This window comes from Rhinoraja longicauda, chromosome 26, assembly GCF_053455715.1.
Source record: "Rhinoraja longicauda isolate Sanriku21f chromosome 26, sRhiLon1.1, whole genome shotgun sequence".
In the NCBI taxonomy this organism is placed as follows: domain Eukaryota; kingdom Metazoa; phylum Chordata; class Chondrichthyes; order Rajiformes; family Arhynchobatidae; genus Rhinoraja; species Rhinoraja longicauda.
Genome location: NC_135978.1, coordinates 24,244,632 through 24,265,632, shown reverse-complemented (window position 1 = coordinate 24,265,632; position 21,001 = coordinate 24,244,632). Strand labels below are relative to the sequence as shown.

The 21,001-nt window shown below is 40.4% G+C and overlaps 1 protein-coding gene across 1 annotated transcript in view; it reads left to right on the top strand.

Annotated features, from left to right (window-relative positions):
* vmp1 (vacuole membrane protein 1) overlaps nucleotides 1-21,001 on the top strand; it is a 123,090-nt gene that overhangs the window by 16,266 nt on the left and 85,823 nt on the right. Inside the window, exons 2-5 of the mRNA XM_078422721.1 lie at nucleotides 3,858-3,967; nucleotides 4,763-4,898; nucleotides 6,197-6,287; nucleotides 9,239-9,349. Of these exons, the coding sequence (XP_078278847.1) occupies nucleotides 3,886-3,967; nucleotides 4,763-4,898; nucleotides 6,197-6,287; nucleotides 9,239-9,349 (420 nt within the window). The 5' untranslated portion in view covers nucleotides 3,858-3,885. The remainder of the gene's footprint in view (nucleotides 1-3,857; nucleotides 3,968-4,762; nucleotides 4,899-6,196; nucleotides 6,288-9,238; nucleotides 9,350-21,001) is intronic.

Sequence of the window (21,001 nt, the reverse complement as noted above, 5' to 3'; positions counted from 1 at the left end):
AAATACAAATACATGCATACACAAAGCACAGAAACAGAACTGTCCCGACTGATCCATCGTTTCTGCCTGTTCATGTCCCACCAAACTTATTTCTACCTACCTCAACTCCATCCTGTCCCGCCTGGTCAAATCCCTCCCCACCTATGTCCAAGACACCTCACTTGCTCTCTGTCTCCTCGATAACTTCCGGTTTCCAGGCCCCCACTCCCTCATCTTTACCATGGATGTCCAGTCACTCTACACTTCCATCCCCCACAAGGATGGTCTTGAAGCCCTCCGTTTCTTCCTTGCCAGCCAATCCGCATCCACTAACACTCTCCTCCGCCTAGCAGAGCTGGTTCTTACCCTTAACAACTTCTCCTTTGACTCCTCCCACTTCCTCCAAACCAGAGGCATAGCTATGGGCACTCGCATGGGCCCAGCTATGCCTGCCTCTTTGTCGGGTACGTCGAACAATCCCTGTTCCGGACGTTTGCTGGTCCCATCCCCGAAATCTACCTCCGCTACATCGACGACTACATTGGTGCTACCTCTTGTACCCATGCAGAACTTACTGACTTCATACACTTCACTACCAATTTCCATCCTGCTCTTAAATATACTTGGACTATCTCCGACATCTCCCTACTGTTTCTGGACCTCACCATCTCCATCACAGGAGACAGACTAGTGACTGACATCTACTATAAACCCACTGACTCGCACAGCTATCTGGACTACACTTCTTCCCACTCTGTCTCCTGCAAAAAGTCTATCCCCATCTCTCAATTCCTCCGTCTACGCTGCATCTGCGCCCGGGATGAGGTGTTTCACACTAGGGCATCAGAGATGTCCTCATTCTTTCAGACTTGAAACGTTGACAGTTTTTCTTTCTCATGATACACCCTAACTTGCAGAGGGTTTCTAACATTTGCAGTTTTTTTCATTCTTGTCCAAGTGATCTAGATCCAGGATTTTGTAAGCATTGTGTAGACATTCACTGAATATTTTCAAGAGAGTGTTAGATTTAGCTCTTGGGGCTAAAGTAATCAAGGGATATGGGAAAAAAAGCAGGAACGGGGTACTGATTTTAGATGATCAGCCATGATCATATTGAATGGCGGTGCGAGCTCGAAGGGCCGAATGGCCTACTCCTGCACCTATTTTTCTATGTTTCTATTTGTAGTTGAGTTGCAATGTGGAGGACGGCACCAAGATGTGACAAAAGTAAACAAGCTCCAGTGTGAAATCATTTGGTACATATGGAGGACAAATGTAAATGGTTGGAAGCAACTAAAGATAGTGAAGTATTTGCTAGCCTCCACCATGCACTGAAAATTACCTGAATATATTCACCAGCTCACTGAGATGCTCGGTGCTACTCCAAATGTGTCGCTCTCATTTAGACCATAAATAACATTGGCACAGACCACTGAAGAACAGCCAGCCAGAATGGTATTGATGCCAACATTTGAAATATTGAAATGGCTTTACTTTGGCTGCAGTTTGTAATATATGGAAATAACTTAAAATATAAAGATCGGTTAACATACAAATTGCTTAAAGTAGCAACAGAGCTTGATATGATTGCATTGAATGCAAACTAAGTTTTAGAGAAATAATAGAAAATAAGCAATATTATTGGGCACTGGAAGCATTTGAGAGAGACCATTAGTTCTAGCAACCTGTTTGTACAATCAAGAAAGATTGAGATTGGGGAAATCTGATGTTGCAAAGCAAATATCAATACAGGTTGTTGGTCAATACTGCTTGTTAGATGTTGGTACAGAATGGACCTTGATGTGTTTTTTGTGATCTCTGCAATAGACAATTTATTGTAAGTTCGCCTAGCAAATAGATGAAAATGCATTTTCCCGGATATTTGATAATGCAGTGTTCTTCTACTATTTGAGTCCTGGTTTTTATTCTGAAAAATGTCAACTTTGAATTCTTTGCAACTTTTAAACCATTGGGAGGTTCTCTTTTCTATCGTTCCTTTCATTTCCTCTGAGCATCTAAAGCACTTCATCGACAGCAAAATTACATTTGAAATGTTGTCAGTTTTATGAAGAGGGGAATTGCACCAGTTAATTTACAACCTCTTACACAGCACTGGGATAACTGCAGAATTTTCTTGAGGAATGGTTCTTGGTTTAAACACCTGGACAGATATTTTCCACTTCAATGTATGCTGTGGATCTTTTTGATTGTTTCAAAATAGCTTTCATGTCTTGTATTTTAAAAAGATGTGACTTGACAGCAGTAGTACTACATCAGCGCCTACTGAGATTGTGCTCAAATCTCTGGAGTGGACTTGTGTCCAGAACTTTCAGGCTAGGCAGAGAATGGCGTCATGGGCCAGGGCTGATTTCTTAACTTCAGAATCTGAAATAGAATGTGTAGAGTAGTTGTTCAGGAATTGAGACCACAAGATGCTATGAATCTGTCCTGGTAACATGTATAGCAAGGAAACGACACAAGTCCGCTGGAGTAACTCTGCAGGTCAGGTAGCATCGCTGGAGAACATGGATAGATTACGTTTTAGGTCGGGTCCCTTCTTCAGACTGATTCTGGGGGGGGGGGGGGGAATGGCGGTGGAGGAAAGCTAAAAGAGAGGACAAAGCGTGGCAAGTCAGAGGTGAACACAGGCCAGGAGGATTTTTGACAGGCAGTTGGTTGAACAAAGGCCAGAGATGAAAAAAGTGTGAGACCAAAGGATTGAAAAGTTGTGAATTGTTTCAAAGGCCCCCTGGTTGGAGCTCCGAGGTCGATCATACGTTTAACACAAACTATTAAAACACGAAGAAGGAAGGGACAGACAGACGGTTGGCGAGGCAGCCATTGCTGGCGCCACCCGGTGGTTGTGATGTCAGAGGAAGGAATGTAGGTGAAAGGCAGGGGAGAAATAGGTGCAGGTGGGAGTTATCTAAATTTAGAGAATTCAATGTTCATACCTTTGGGTTGTAAGCTACCCAAGTGGAATTTGACGTGCTGTTCCTCCAGTTTGCGCCTGGCTTCAATCTTGCAATGGCGGAGACCCAGGACGGGAAATCAGTATGGGAAGGGGAATTAAAATAGTTAGCAACCGGAAGATCCGGTAGGCCTTGTTCGCTGTTGCACGTGTTCGCTGAAAGGGTCGAAGCCCCCTACTATCAGTCTGAATAAAGGATCTGATCAGAAACCTATCTCATGCATGTTCACTGCCTGACCCTCTGAGTTACTGCAGCACTTTGTCTTTTTTTGTAAATCAACATCTGTATTTCCTTATTTAAACATGTACAGCCAGTTCAGTTTGTTCCCGATCCTCATATTGCCCTGCAAGTTTTTTCCTTTCAGATTTCTGTCCGGCTCCCTTTCAGACTCCATAGTTGAATCTGTCTTCCCTCCCAATCCTGATGCAGGATCTCAACCCAAAACACAAACTTAAGTTCCACAGATGCTGGTTGACTCTGAAAGTTCACCCAGTGTTCTAGTTTTTGCTCTAGATTCGAGCACCTGCAGGCACTTTTGTCCTTCATGGTTATTATTGAATTTTGCATACTGAAAAACTTACAGCAATTGTCGAAACTTTAGATTAGTCATGCCTCAGAATTCACCAAAAAAGAGATTTTATTGAGACTATCTTAAAATATATCTACTGTGTCTAAATCTGAAATTGCTTTTAGCATTTGCAAACTTGGACAGCTTGTGATCATTCTACTTGCATTGGTCTTAAAGTTTATTTCTTTTGTCAAGCTGTGCATGTGTGAAATAGAATTCCTTGCTTTCTAGCCTAGTCTAGTGCCCTTTGAACTTGTCTCCTTAAATTGTGGTTTTGAGGGGGGGAAAATGGAGCCTGTTGCATAGTTTTGAATTTGATTCTCATTTGTTTTTGACAGAATCACGAGGGTGGAGAAAATATATAAAATGGCAGAAAAGGAAAAAGTCCATGAATCACAGCATCACCGTCCAAGAATGCAGAAAGAGCAGCAGAATGGTAATTTCACAGGTCAGTCAATCTCTATGAAGATTACACATGTAGTAAGTGCTTGTATTAAAACATGTAATTCTACTGTAAAAAAAAATCACACATTTGCAAAGCTTTTACTCACAAAACCTATTTAAAACTTTGCTGTGGAGGTAGCAGTCACTTGGAGGATTGGATGGAAGTCTTCTCGGAGGTAATGTTATACCACTCTCAGGTCCGGTTCCACCAGCTCCCACTTAATTGTTCGTTCACTTTGAGCAAATAACGAAATTGACAGTAACATTAATGTAAAAATATTTTTGTGATATTAACCCTAGTGATATATATATATATATATGTATATATCTTCCTCTCAATTCTAAAGGTATATTCTTTTATTCTGAGGCCGTGTTCGCCGATCCTAGACTCTACTACTACTGGAAACATCCTCTCCGCATCCACTCTATCTAGGCCTTTCATTATTCAGTAGGTTTCAATGAGATCCCCGCTCATCTTTCCAAACTCCAGCGAGTACAGGCCCAGAGCCATCAAATGTTCCTCGTATGTTAACTCAATCATCTCTGGGATCATTCTCGAAAATCTCCTCTGGACCCTCTCCAATGCCAGCACATTCTTCCTCAGATATGCAGCCCAAAACTTCTCTCTATATTTTAAATGTAGTCCAACTAATATTTTATAAAGCCTCAGCATTATATGCTTCATTTATTTGTGATTACAGATCAAACTTGATATTTCCAGGACATTTTTAATGCAGAATTAATGTGTTCATTGAGTTGGAAAGATCATTCCTGAAAATAACTTTTTTCTCGCCTTCAGATCTCTTGACTTTGAATGAGCGGAAAAAGAAGGATCAAGAGGAGAGGGAGACACTAGTTTTATGGAGACGGCCTATTATCACCATGCAGTACTTCCTCCTGGAAACTATCATTGACTTTAAAGAATGGACAATAAAGTAGGTAAAATCGCATACGCTACCGCTCAATCCTTTCTGAGGAGATGGCTATTATTTAGTCAGTTTAAACCTGTGCAGTATTGCTTGGGTGACTGAGTGCTGAAGTACTTTATGAAATCAGAAATTCTGTATCGGGTTGCCAAGCTAAAACAAGTCTGATATGCATGGTATTTATTTTGCCTTTTTATGCAGTAAATTTAGTTTACTAATGCATAATCTTGTCAAATTGTGAAATAATGTTTAGGGGCATCATGGTTTATTCTGTTCCATGTTGCCATCACCCAGAATATGTTTGATTCCCAAGTTTTGTCTATTCATTACTGAACACTACTTTAACTTTATCAGGCAATCTTTCAGTGTTGCTGATTAACTGGAGGAGGAATACCTGCTGCATTATATCATTAGCTGTAGGATGCTTAATGTTCACCTGTTAACTGACTTTTATGAAAATTGAAGCTATAATAAAGACCTCAAAGAATGTGTGTTGTCATGCAACGAGAAGTTCCGTTATTCCCTATTGAAATGCCAAAATGTAATTAAAAATAATATCCATGTATCGTTTTGCAGAGATATTTTTACTGTTTTGGGCAGCATAGTGGCGCACGTGGTAGAACTGCTGCCTCAGTGCCAGAGACCTGGGATTGATCCTCCGCTTGGGTGCTGTCTATGGAAGTTTGCACATTCTCCCTGTGTTTCCTCCGGGTGCTCCGGTTTCCTCCCATATGTCACGGATTCGTGGGTTTGGAGATTAATTGGCCTTTGTATATATATATTTTTAATTGCCCCTAATGTGTTGGAAGTCAATGGGAAAGTGGGTAGCCCGTTTAAGACCAAGATGAGGCAACATTTTCTCACTCAGACTGCTGGTCTCTGGAACTTTTTATGAAGTTTTAAGACTTAACTTCTTCAAGTGTAGTTAAAGCAAAATCTGGGATAGTCAGATATATGGGATAGCTTAGCAAAAAGAAAAACTGGTTTCTAACTAATCATCATAATTTTAAAGGATAGTAGCTATTTTTAACTTTGGGTACCTAATTCCATAAAGATTGAACATAGGAATGGGGGGGGGGGGGAGCAAATTGTTTAAAAAATGTTTATAATTGGAGGAAAGCAAAACAGCCAATGATTTCTAGTATTACTGGGGAAAGTACAGTTAAATTGTCAATGCCTAAGATTTGCTTTGCCTATTAAAACAGACATTTTGTTTTCTGCCACTTGGCTCCAGCCAGAAGTGAAAACACAATCGTGAGCCGACCTGCATTGATCTCCACATATTCTGAACATGTTTTTCTTTCCAGGTTGTGGCAACGACGGAGGATTGTTCTGACTTTGCTATTCTTGTTGGCTGTGGCTATGGTGGCCTATTATGTTGAAGGCGAGCATCAACAGGTGAGCATTGCTTATAGCCTGGGCTGTTGTTAGCCGTTAGTATTAATTGATCAAGTAATATCAAGAGCAACAATATGAATGAAATTTAACAAGGACATTTAAATAATTGTCATTCTTGAATTTAACCAGAAAATAAACTCTGAACGTTGATTCTGTCAATTTTGATTGAGATCTCCCCTCATTCTTAAGTCCTGTGGAAACCCCAATGAGTACTCTGCTGCTTATTTTGTAACTATCTCCTGACTCCTTTACTGATAGTATGCTATAGATTCAAACTTTAATTCTGGGTTCTCCATCTATATCACTTAATCACTAAATCCATATCTTATTCTGTTACCTTGGCTGTTCCATCAGGCTTTATTTTTTAAGTTTTACTGGTAAAATGGATTAGTTGTAGATTAATGATTTTTAAAACAAATCTTGATAATGTCTACCGAATAGTCGGGTTTACTCTGAAGGAGGGTCTCGACCCAAAACATCACTTATCCTTTTTCTCCAGTGATGCTGCCTACCCGCTGAGTTACTGCAGCACTTTGTGTCCTGATAATATCAAATTGAAAGTAATTCCATCTGAATTTGGAACTGCATAATACTCAGCAGATGGTTGCATTTCCTAGCAATGAATGTTCCCATGGCAATCTGATTCAGTAATATGATGTGGTACATGCTGTGGATATCTTGACCGTTTCTAAATAGTTTGTCAGGGTTCTGACATGCAGGTGCAACAAACATCAACAGCCTGTTTAGTTGAGACATACTGTGTGGAAACAGCCCTTTCTGGTCCCAAATCAGCACCAACCACAATCACCAATATACTAGTTCTATCCTATGCATTAGGGACAATTCACAGAAGCCAATTAACCTACAACCTGCACGTTTTTGAAATGTGGGAGGAAACTGGTGCACCGGGAGAAAACCCACAAGGTCACAGGGAGAACATACAAACTCCATATAGACAGCATCCGTATTCAGGATTGGACACTGGTTTCTGGCACTGTAAGAATACACAAAAGAAAAACGCTGGAGTAACTCAGTGGGTCATGCAGCTTCTCTGGAGAACATGGATAGGTGATGTCAGGACCTTTCTTCAGACCCATTCAGTCTGCTGCGACACTCCAGCAGTTTGTATTGTTTCAATTTAAAACTAGGCATCGATACTGCTGGCGTGCACCAGCAAGCCCTTCTTCGCTGGTGTTGATGTGGCTCACGTTGTAGTTCCTGACAGGACGCAATTTCCTCAGGCCGCTGCTACCGTCAGGACACGCTGGGGCACCGAGGGGGCTTCCTCCCCTCACCCGTCATTTTGTTTGCTCCTGGCTCCACTGCCTGCCTCGTCCACAATCTGGGGGAGAAGGAGGAAGAGATGGCAAAAGGAGAAGGGGGAAGCGGTTGAGTGGGTAGAACTACGGGGGGGGGGGGGGGGGGGGGTCGAGAGGCTGTGTGGACAATGCGGAGGCAGACAGAAGTGGCAGCTGGTGAGAGAGGAGGAGGCTCCATGGTGACTGCGAACACTTTGTTGGTTGAAGAGGCCTGGAGAAAACGCTGATCCCAGGGGCTACAAAGTGAGTTGCGTCAACTGGACCGTGCGGTGGGTGAAGAAGAGCTTGCTGGTACACCTTATGAGTCAGGGTGGCACCGGCAGGTCCCTCTGCTATAACCAAAACCCATTTTAAAGAAGTCTGTAAAAAATGAGGGTTTACTGTAATATCACGGACTAAAACCTGTGGTTTTATTTGCAATCCTGCTCAAGTATCTTTCAAAAATAAAGCAGTTGCCATGATGGATGTTAATCATAATCTGGCTTAGATTTTTTTAACTTTTTGATATTGTTTACCCAATATGTGTGCTTTGGCAATACATGACTTGTTGGAATGAGACTCTTGTTATACATGTCAATGGTTTTTAAAATAATTGAAAATGAATTTCTTCAAATTGACTTGATGAGTATGGTCTTGAGTTGGTTTTCGATTTATATTCATTTTTTTGATCCTGCATGTCACTGGCAAGATCAACATTTATTCCTCATTCCTAATTGCCCCAGTGAAAATAGTGAGTCTTGCTGCATGAGCGTTTCAATGTTTTGCCAAAGCAATGAAAGCAGACGAGAGCTCCCATTCCAGAATTCCCCCTTTTCCCTACCCTCTGGCTGTACATTTCTCTTTGGTCTCCTTTCCACCTCTAGCCTTTGTCACTTATTCCACCCATCTGCCTATCTAACCCACCTCTTCATCTGTATCCGCGTATCACTTAATAATAATAATAATAATACATTTTATTTATATAGCGCTTTTCATATACTCAAAGACGCTTTACAGAGATTTTGAGAACATAGGGAAATGAATAAATAGATAAATAAGTAAATAAATAAATGAACAGAGAAAGGAGACAGAAGGTGAGGTGACCTTCAGTGGTTGAAGGCAGTACTGAACAGGTGAGACTTCAGCGATGTTTTGAATGTGGTGAGTGTGGGGGAGTCTCTAACGGTTTGGGGTAGTGAGTTCCATAGGGTGGGAGCAGCGATGGAGAAAGCCCTGTCCCCCCAGGATCTGAGTTTAGTCCGGATGTAGGGGGATAGGAGATTGGCAGCGGAGGGTGCAGGTGGGAGTGTGCCTGTGGAGGAGGTCGGTCAGGTAGGATGGGGATGCTTTGTCCCGTCTCCACTTCTCTTTTCCAGATTTCATAACCCCTTCCCACTCTATCCAACCTGAAGAAGGCTCCCAACCTGAAGCAATGTCTGCCTATTCCCTCCCCAGAAATTGCATGATCCATTGAGTTACTCCAGTGTGTTTTTCAATTTTTCTGTCTTTGGCAAGTATTTAATCTGTTGGATTAATTGTGTTGAAAAATATTTGTGCTCGTTAGGATCAGCATTAACTATTCTGCACCCACCTTAAAATGTTTTTAAAAATATTAAGAACAATAGAAAACGGTCTTTTTTTTTCCTTTTCCAGATTGTACATTTGGTGGAAAAGAAGTTTTTGTGGTGTGCCTACTGGTTAGGCTTGGGTATCCTGTCCTCTGTTGGTCTCGGGACAGGTCTGCACACTTTCCTGCTCTATTTGGTAAGTGAATTATTCAGTGCAATAATTTCTACTTCAGAGGTCCCGTAAAAGATTTTTCTTGGAAATGTAGTTTTGAAACATTTGCAATTTAATAGAATTAAAGAGGTCAGTTGACTTGCTGTAGGCACCTGTTTAAATGGCATGCATTTTAGCCGTAGGAAGGAGAAGCTGCCTCTTCCAAACCCTCTCTGTCCTTGGTGACTCCAGTCTTGTATAATGTAATTGGCCATAAGAAGTGGTTTAACAAGTGGTTTAGCTGTTCAAAAATAATTTTACTTTGGTTTAAGAAAGCAGCCTATCACCATCTTTTCAACATATTCTTGGACGGGATGAAAAGCGCCTGATTATTCTCTTTGATCTGAACGGATATCTGCCATAAAATATAACTACTTGTTTCCTGATTTTGTTTATGTTCTTGTCATCCAATTTGTGCGATGCTAGAGAGGCGCAATTAAGCCAAAAATAAACTCCTCTGTGGTGACAAGTGGGCGGAGGAAGCAATTTATTTGTATTTTCTGCCAGTTATAGTATTATTTTTGCTGCTGGTGTTTCTGGCTGCTTTATACTGGGGGATTCCAGATGCAGAATAGTTGAGAATGGTACTGCAATGTCTTTATTTACTCTTGTAAATTTCCCCCTTTATATTTATACCACTCAACTTGTACACTTGGGAGGAAAAAAAGTACAAAGCAACATTCAAGCGTACTTTTTTTTTGTGTCCCCTAAAAACCAAGATTGTGCATGGGGTTTGATTTATTGTAACTTGGACATTGCACATTTTCTGGCCTGTAAATGCTCTATTGAACCATCTGTTGTTTGCTATTACATCACTTTTATTTTCTATGGTATTCTGCTATTTTGTGTAGGAAAGAACTGCAGATGCTGGTTTAACTGCATCTGTTTTGTCTGCCTTCCTTGGCCTGTTTTGCATAGTTGTTTATCGTGCCATTTAAAAAACTCGGGGCTGTGTCAGGATATTTTTCTGTCATAACTGATTTCCTTTTACGGTGAAGAACGCTATCAAACAGTGAAGCCTGTAGAGGGCAGCAGAATCACTAACATCGACCTCTGACATTTCTGCACGGGGTAATCCTAAATCACTGTCAATTTCACAGTTTGCCAACTGGAGAAGCACTTATTTGAAATGTAAAATCCAGGGGAGTAAATCAGTGTTTAAAAATGTAGCCTGAATAACATTGGGTTAATTTATCTTGTGGAATTTCTTACTCACCCTTACACTTTCCAGTTCCACCTGAAACTACACTTGCTCTTGATTTACAGAAGATTGGGTAGTAATTATTAAATTAATAGAGTAACACAGACTATAGCTCTTATACATCTAACTTCATCCCCACCAAACACTTGTTTCCTCCACAAAACAAAAATGTTGATATAAAGATCCAGAGACAGTCCAGATATTTGACCAAGCATTCAATTATAACAAATGGCAACTCTTAGTTACATTTATTTTTGTCTAATGAGGTATCGCTGAATGGATGGGATTTCTTTTACGTTAGTGCATAGAATTCTGTAAACTGCATTTGTTATTGAGGAAAGAGGAAAATTAAAATCTTGACCTTTCACTGTGTGGGCAGTGGGCTATGTGCATTATAGCTGTCTGGCTGTTGGAAGGATATCATTCTAATGTTTCAGGTTGCGCTTCAATGATATATTGGTTTGTACCATGTAGCACAGCGAATGCACTGTATTCTAAAGGGATTAAAATTGACATTCAAGTGACTGTACCAATAAAATGTGAATTAAGGTACATTTTAGTTATTAGAATATTATGCTTTCTCAGTGAAGCCTTTGTTGCACCTCCTACAGTGTTATTTTATCAGAGACATGAGATTGCAGATGCCTGAGTGTGGAACAGCAATCTGTTGGAGGATCTTAAAAGGACACAAAATGCTAGAGTACCTTAGTTGATTAGGCAGCAACCCTAGAGAACATAGATAGATGACGTTTCCAATGGAGACTCTTATTCAGACTGAGTTGGTTGTCCTGATTTTACAATTTTGGATGTATAGGGTCTTTGGCATGTGGTGGTGCTTCCAATCCAGGCAGATCTTGCATTTGGGGTTAATTAGCTCATGGATCTCATAGTCATTTGGATCAAGCCAGTTCTGATGCAACCGTGTGGTATCTCACTTGGAATATAAAATCTAAGAGTTGTCAGTGAATAGATTGGGAATGTCATCATGAGATTTTTTTAATGGTGAGACAGGTTGTTGATTATGACCAGTCAGTGCTTCAAACATTTTATCGAGTAGATTGTCCTATTGGCATTGAAATCGCAGGAGACAGGCTGTTTCACTCAAATGCATGCCAGTTATTTTTATCTCCAAAGGTCAGAGTGAAAGTCCTTGTTGGCCTTGTCCACAGCTTCAAGGTTGGGACATATGTGCTGATGGCCGCTGCTTGAGTGACTATCCCGTGGGGAGACTTTCTCTTGAGAGCAAGCTCCACTTGTAAAGATAATGTTCCTTCTAGTTTGCCATCCAAAGATGTACCCACCATATTGTTCTTTTGAGCTGGCTATCTCTGGTTCTTCATTCCACTTGGACTGGTGATCTTAATGTTAAAACATTTGAGTTCACAAGCCTTGATATAATCATATTGAGTGGAAGTTACATGGGTGTGATTTCTGCCAATGTGAGTTGGCTCTTGCACAATTAGAACACAGTCATGACAGGCTGAATCTTTGCCAAGGGATGATTGGGTTTATTGAAGACCAAGCTCTGCTGATGGATACTGACATTCACAAAAATGTAGGTGGACACACAAACTACCAATGGGTAGTGTTTTCCTCCCCTCTCTGCCCTTCATAATTTTACTTCTCTCAGTCCCTCACTGAAAATACTCAGCTATCACGAGACCTTCCTGCAGCATTCCGACTGTGCAGCTCCAGGAAATACCAGCAGATGGAGCTAATAACTTGTTGTAATCGTGAAGGTCACAGTGGTCTGATTACAGCAATACATTTTTTAACTCCAGAGTTAATTAACTTGCCCTACGAGTGAAACCATTCTTCGAACAAAAAACATAATCACGTGTTACAATCATCTATAACTGGATGTGTTAAATTATACTTTTTAGAAATGCCCTTTCTTTTAGTTCTGGCTGAAACTCACCTCTGAAGATTTGCTTGAAGATAGACACAAAAAGCTGGAGTAACTCAGCGGGTCAAACAGCACCTCTGAAGAAAAGGAATAGGTGACGTTTTGGGTCGAGACCCTTATTTTGACCAGATTCCTTTTCCTTATTTTCCTTTTCCATATTCCTTTTCTCCAGGAATGCTGTTTCACCTGCTGAGGTACTCCAGCTTTTTGTGTCTAACTTCGGTTTAAACCAGCATCTGCAGTTATTTCCTACACAATCTGTTTTGTCTTCTCTCCCCTTAAGTGTTTCTTTAATCTAAGCCATTATTCCTCTGAATTGGAGAATTATATTGAAAAACATTGACGGTTTAAGTCTTTGTTGAAGGTACCACCCAAGATGAAATGTCCTTATTTATGAAAATAAGGTAAACTACATGACAATGGGTGTCTAGACTGACTGAAAATGGCCCAATTCTCTGAAAGATTGATTCCCTATTCTGCACAAATTAATTACTTGTTTAAGTCTTCAAGCTTCAACAGTACCTATGAAAGGTCTTTGACCTGAACTGTTAATTCCATATTTTACACAGATGCTGCTTGACCTGCTGAGTGTTTCCAGCATTTTCTGGGGTTTTTTTGCAGGTTTTCAGTATCTGCAGTTTAATTTAAAAAATTTGTATTGTTTGATCTCTGCTTCGAGTATCACTTTACATCTTGGTGCAACAAGTGATATGAATGTGTTTTTACGTTTTCTTTCAAATCTTATTCGCTGCTTTTTTCTCAGTTTTTCATAAACATTGCCATGTTCATAAATTCATAACACACAGGAGCAGAATTAGGCCATTCCGCCCATCTACTCCACCATTCAATTATACCTGATCTATCTTTCCCTCTCAACTCCATTCTCCTGCCTTCTTCCAGTAACCTTTGACACACTGTTGGAGAATTGCAGAAATATGAAGTAGATGAAATACTGGAAAGGTTCATTGGGTTCATTGGCATGTTAGAATCCAGATTAATTCGTAGGCGAGTGTTTTTTTCCCTCAGCAATTCTGATGCAAATATTTTTTCCAAAATACTAAACAATGGCTTACTCCTTGCTGCTGCTGCAGTGCCCTCCATAATGTTTGGGACAAAGACCCATCATTTATTTGTTTGTCTCTGTACTCCACAGTTTGAGATTTGTAACAGAAAAATATCGCATGTCGTTAAAGTGCACATTGTCAGATTTTAATAATGGCCATTTTTATAAATGTTATTTTCACCTTGTGAAACCTGATAGCCTTTCTTGCACTGGATGAGGAATGTGCCCCCCCCCCCCCTTCTTTTTCTGTTGGAGTAATGTCTGGCCAAAATGTGATGGAACATTTTTTCTGATAATTAAATACACTTAACCAAAATATACCAATTAAATGGAGTTTAATCCAAGCAAATGGGAAGTGAGGCACTTTGGGAGGTCAAATGAAAGTAGAAAGTGTACAGTTAATGGCAACCCTTAGCAGTAATAATGTTGGGAGGGATCTTGGAATCCATGTCCATAGCTCTCCGAAAGTGAAAACACAAGGAGATGGCGTGGTAAAGAAGATGTTTGGTGTGCTTGCCTTCATCGGTTGGGGCATAGAATATAAGAATTGGGTGTCATATTGCAGCTTTATGAAATGTCAATGGCTGCATTTGGAGTATTGTGTGCAGTTCTGGTTGCCCCATTACAAGAAAGGTGTGGAGACTTTGCAGAGGATGACTAGGAGGATGACCAGAAGGATGCCTGGATAAACAATAGGGAGAGGTTGGACAACCTGCTTTCTCTGGAAGTCAGAGATTGAAGGAAGATTTGAGGCTGAGGTGAGACCTCGTAAGTTCATAAAATTATGACCCATAGATGGGATGGACAGTCAGAACATTTTTTTTAAGGTTGGGAATGTTAAAGACTAAAGGACATAACTCTAAGATCAGGGTGGGAAAATTTAAAGAAGATAATATGCATGGCAAGTTTTTGTTACACAGAGTAATTGATGCCTGGAACTTACTGCTAATGAACCTGCACTGGTTATGGTAATAGTGCTTTAGCTCCATGTTGTAATTTAAATAGAAACACCCTCAGTACACTCCTTGAACACAGGTAAAGCTACTTCCTGGTTTTTGTTTAACAAACATCACCATGTAGTAACCAAGGAAGTAAACTATCTTCAAACATAATACTTGCACGCACTATTTTTCAAATTTTACTAACAAATACTCAGAGGTATTTGGATGACACACCAGCAACAATCTCGCTCTGTTTGCTCTGTTATTAGATCAAAGTTTCCCTTTAGTCAAGTACTCACAATTAATGACTCCATTCCTTCAGAAAAGTTAAATCCTTATGCTATGGGCAAGTAGGGTGTAGTCCCATGATAATCCACAGGCTACTTGTGGCTCAACCTGTAATTTTTGCAGAGAAGTTGATAACTTTGTGAGAGCCCCCACACCAAAACATGCCAGGCTGATGTGGTCCTTTGTAAATCATGTAAATAATAGCTTGGAACAGGAGTTAAATACTGCAAAAATGTGCAGAATCCTATAAAAAATGAGAACTGTTTACAGCAAGTTATGTTCCACAGGTTTGCTGGAAATAAAGCAGTGAGGGTTAATTCTGCAGACGGAACTCAAAAATGCTGGTGGGATAGTTTTCACTGATACTTGTGTACTGTTTCATCATTAAATGTCACATGGTATTTCGTGACTGGGGACTGACTTTCTGCCAATGGTTTCCACGGAAGTTAGGATAGTGAATTTGCAGATTTTTTTAGTATAATGGAAATATAATTGCAAGTTGTTTGATATCCCGTTTGATCAGGAGTTGCCTCCAGACTTTGGTCTAACATCGATCAAAGAAATTACTTCATGAGGTATCACTTTCCATGATATCAAGATAGAATGTCACAGCAAGGCATTGAGGAGCCCTGTGAATGTAAAATCAATGGGCGTCATTGGGTATTGCTCCAATAATGGGAGTCATACTCTGCATAAAGTAAGATGGTTCTGATCGTGAGAGATCAGTCATCCAGGCGGTGGAACAGTGCTGCTGGAGCTCCGTGATGTTGTCCTAAGCCCAAATATATTCTGCTGCATGGTTCAACACATAACCACCATAAGATCAATGGTAGAGATATTTACTCATGATAACACGTTCAATTCCATTGGGACTCAAAATTGTGTTGTTCATTTCTGCATACAACGTGTAGAAACGCCATAATGAGCAGGACCTTTGCCAAGTTTGAAAACAAAGCTTTTCTCCCATCCTTGATTGTCAATCCTGGAACTCCAGATGGGAACAGGGGTGCAGTGCTGCCGGAGCTCACTGGAGCACCGCTCCGGCACCTCTGTAAAAATAAAAACCCAAAATAAACAGTGGGGAATTTTAACTAGCAGGGAATTTAACAGCAGCCGCTCCGGCACCAGTGACAGCTCCGGCACCTAAAAAATTAGCACTGCATCACTGGTTGGGACTACTTTGACCAAAGTAGTGGTTCAAACATACAATGCAGCTGCACCACCTTCATGGCAATTAAGGACAAGCTGGGATTGTCAGTAATACCTGCTGTATATCCCCAAAGTAAATTCCTTGCCCTTAATATTAAACCTTTTAATGAATATAGATTCTCCTTTAATACAAAGTACTCGAGGAGAATCTGTATTCTGCATCTATGTACCATAAGTATTATCTTCTGGAATGTTTACCACCTGATGTGGCTTGCTTAAGAAATGGGTAATAGAGATGTAGCTTTATTTCCTTGTTTTGTAATCTGTGACCAGTCTGGCCTATGCTTTATTTGCTCTTTTCCCCACCCACTGTTAAAACATCCTCTATTAGTACTCCTATTAAAACCGTCTACTTTGTTCATTTTAAGCTTTCCTCAACTATATTCCAAGTAGCCATTTTAAAAAACATGATTCCTGGAAATTTGTTCCCAGCCAGTTCCACGGAAGTAGTATCATTTTAATGCACCCTTGAAAATTCATTCTGTTTAGTATTCTTATGAAATGACTTGTTTACGTCTCTGACTAAGAATGATTTCTAGGTGGTGGTGATAACCGTCCGTGCCTGGTGCTGACGAGTTGTCCATTACAAGTGCGGTACCTTGTTTGGATCTTTTTTGGCAATTTCTTTTTTTTTAAAGTTTTCCACTTTTTCCCTTGCTTTAATCCAATTTTTCCTTTCCTCCATCTTTCAATATATGATTTGACATTTGAACTAACCACTCTAATACATGGGGTTCTGCAGCAACGAATTGAATGAAAAGTAGATTTAAGGTTTAACAAACAAACCAATTATGACTTGCCTAAATTGTGAAACCCAGATGTCTAGGTTCATATTTTAGCATTACACCAGGTGCACTGTTCCTTTAAAAAAAACATCATAGTTATGAACTTGTGACTAAAAACATTAGACGCATGAATGAGAAGGTCTGAGATTTTGTCTATAATTGTGGTCCTGGTGCTTCATCTCGCTAGTCAGCTTAATCTTTGTTTTCGGTAGTTACTGCTGTCTGCAGCTGTGTGGGTTAGTTGACCACAGGAATAAGTACCGAATGAATCATAGTATGTCGGCAGAGAGCCTGCTAAACAATGCAGCAAAACAAGTTATGCCCTTTGCCTTTTATAAAACTTGTAAATTGAGATGGCAGCTGAAAGACTTCTGGATCTATCTTGAGAACTGCTTTGTCACATGTAGTGCATGTAAGAGCTACCAATCTGAACACATTCCCAGCATGTGGCAAATAATACTGATGTCTGATAGGGATATCAAATTTACAGATTGGGACCAATCTCTGCATCTAGGGGAGTGACTGTTTCTGTGTGAAAACTCAGTTTTTGTTTGAAATGTCAGTTTTGAGGCACTATTCTGGAGACTTGCACAATTGTCCACGTCAGTTTTCAGCACGCATCATTATTTGCTTGACTAAAGTTAGAAAATATGAAATAGAAGCAGGAATAACCTGGTGGCTCGTGCTTTCTCCACCTTTCAATCAGATATTGTATGATATGTAATCTCAGCTTCTCTTCATATTTCAAAATGAATTGGTATCTATCTCAGGAAATGGGCTTTCACATCTCTTGCCAAGAAAATTTCAAAGATCCTGCCTTCTGGTTGAAGAAATTTCTTCTCTAAATTGAATGGCCATTTACTTAATTTGAGTGTCTCCCAGTCTGGAGAAACATTTTCCCAGCCAAGCTATAAGAATTTGGTAGAAGGGTCTTTTTCGAAACGTCGCCCATTTCTTCACTCCAGAGATGCTGCCTGTCCCACTGAGTTACTCCAGCATTTTGTGTCTATCTATAAGAATTTGGTATGTTTCAATTGCATCACCTTTCATTCTTCTAAACTTGGAAGTACAGGCAGCCTGACCGCATCTTGTACAATAAATCTACTATCTCGGCAATCAGTACAGTGAACTTGTGTTGGACACCCTCTATCAAAATATATCTCCTTACCATATTAACTTTTAAATGCTTTTACATTGGTTTAGAATCTGTAACATTTTTAATATGTTCATTAAAATTTGATTGGCTCTGATATATTAAAATACCTCTCTCTGACAGTATGATTACAGTTTGTGGCTTGTCAACTCCATGTTGACCATTTGTCTAGCTCAGAAGCTCGAATAAGGCTAGGCAGGGTCTGTTGTAGTTGCTGCAGGACACTCAGGGGGACGGGAAGGTGCCATGTTTCCCAACTTTTGTTTTCTCTGGGCTGCTTTTCAGCCAGCTAAGCTTGCTTCTTCTTTCCACATTCCAGCTCCTAATTTTCCCCTTCTCCTACCCACCATCTCTGACCAGAATCAGCTTCCAGAGGTTCCAATTTCTTGGAGGCTACAGTGCCCTCCATAATGTTTGGGACAAAGCACCATCATTTATTTATTTGCCTCTGTACTCCACAATTTGAGATTTGTAATAGGAAAAAAATCACATGTGGTTAAAGTACATATTGTCAGATTTTAATAATGGCCATTTTTATACATTTTGGTTCCACCATTTAGAAATTACAGCTGTGTTTAAACATAGTCCCCCCCCCCCCCCCCCCCTCCCCCATTTCAGGGCACCATAATATTTGGGACACAGCAATGTCATGTAAATGAAAGTAGCCACGTTTAGTATTTTGTTACATATCCTTTGCATGCAATGACTGCTTGAAGTCTGCGATTCATGGACATCACCAGCTGCTGGGTATCATCAATGAAGTGAGCCAGTACCTTCAGCAGCCATACATGCCCAGGCCATAACACTCCCACCACTGTGTTTCACAGATGAGGTGGTATGTTTTGGATCTTGGGCAGTTCCTTCTCTCATCCATACTTTGCTCTTACTATCACTCTGATATAAGTTAATCTTCGTCTTCTCTGTCCACAAGACCTTTTTCAAGAACTGTGGTTGCTCTTTTAAGTACTTCTTGGCAAACTGTAACCTGGCCATCCTATTTTTGCAGCTAACTAGTGGTTTGCATCTTGCAGTGTAGCCTCTGTATTTCTGTTCATGAAATATTCTGCGGACAGTGGTCATTGACAAATCCACACCTGACTCCTGAAGAGTTTCTGATCTATGGGACAGGTGTTTGTGAATTTTTCTTTGTTATGGAGAGAATTTGTCTGTCATCAGCTGTGGAGGTCTTCCTTGGCCTGCCAGTCCCTTTGCAATTAGTAAGCTCACCAGTGCTCTTTCTTCTTAATGATGTTCCAAACAGATGATTTTGGTAAGCCTGAGGTTTGGCTGATGTCTCTAACAGTTTTATTGTTTCTCCGTCTCATAATGGCTTATTTGACTTTCATTGGCACAACTTTGGTCCTCGTGTTGATAAACAGCAATAAACGTTTACAATGGTGATGGAAAAACTGGAGGAAAGACATGGTGCTGAGAGCTCTCTGATACCTGCATTAAGGAGGCAATTAAACACTCCTGAACAATTACAAACATCTGTGAAGCCATGTGTCCCAAACATTGTGGTGCCCTGAAATGGGGGGACTATGTATAAACACAGTTGTACTTTTTACATGGTGAAACAAAAATGCATAAAAATGGCCTTTATTAAAATCTGACAATGTGCACATTAACCACATGTGATTTAAAAAAAAAAATTACAAATCTCAATTTGCAGAGTATAGATGCGAATAAATAAACGCTGGCTCTTTATCCCAAACATTACGGAGGGCACTGTATCTTCCAGTTGTCTGTGGTGATGCCTATAGTCTTCCGATCTCTTCTCTCCTGCCCTTTGCAGTTGAGCCCCTATGGGCATCTAACAGGTGGGAACCCATTAGTTATTATACTATTCTGAATGTCCTTGAGTACAGCATTTTCAATCTGAATGTAGCCAATTGCCATAAACATGAATGGCTAAAAGGAAGATAGACACAAAGCTGGGAGTAACTCAGCAGGTCAGGCAGCATCTCTAAGACCTGTTCCTTTTCTCCAGCAATGCTGTCTGACCCACTGAGTTACTCCAGCTTGTGTCTATCTTCAGTTTAAACCAGCATCTGTAGCTCCTTCCTACACACAATAGCTAAAGGGATGTATGTTGACAGAACCTCGCACAGTCCAACTAATCTGTTGTTTCTTGTGCTATCTAGCCTTTTTGAGGCAGTCACGGTAGAAACTGTTGAGCCTTTCTTAATCCATCTGCCCATTGTAGATGCTAAACCTCAAAAGTTTGCATAGATTTTCCACCTGATCAACTCTTCGCCAGTGAGGAGGGAAAAAAACGATCTATAGTTTCATGAGGCAGTAATTTCCACCCCAAAGGTAGAGAACAGGGTGTGTGGGTGGTTAGCATCCAATCAACAACATTAAATTAGAAATGCAATTGAACTACTCCTTCACCTTGAAAGATGGTTTTCCACCAGGATGGTGGAATGAGGTGAAAGGATATGTTTTCATCTCCCGTGGTGTATGGGGAAGTGCAGTGAGAAGGAGAAAGGTTGGTGATGGAAGAGCAGACCAGGGAGTTGTGGAGGAACAGTCGCTTCAGAAATTGAAAGGGAAATGGAAGATGTGACTGGTGTTGCAATCTTTTCTCATTGGAGATGGTGGAAATTATGAGGGATTATCCATTAAGAGGAAGCTGATGAGGTGGAAGGTGAACATGAGAAGAAATACTGGATGAGAGGAATTCTTGTTCTGGCTGGGAGGAAAGGTGGTGAGAGGTGCAGGCAATAGATGTGGTTTTAAAAACTCCCAAGATCAGCAACTGGAAACATTGATTCTGTTTTTCTCATTTGTTTTTGTCTTTATCGTCCTCCTCTCTCTCCCCCCCCCCCTGCCTCGCCCAATCAACCCTCCAACCCTGACTTTAGAAATAATTGATGTCCAAACATCTGGATTTCCCAAGAAAATTAAAAACCTCGTAATAGTTTAGGTCAAACTGCAGGATAGGTATATAGTTAAACCTTGAGTATGTTGTGAATGGAGTCAAAACTCTTGCCAATGATTCAACAGTAAACCACAAAACATGTGGCTTATTTTGTTGATAATGTCTTTTTTTGGTTGATCTAACAGTTTCCAGAGGAAATTTTAAAGT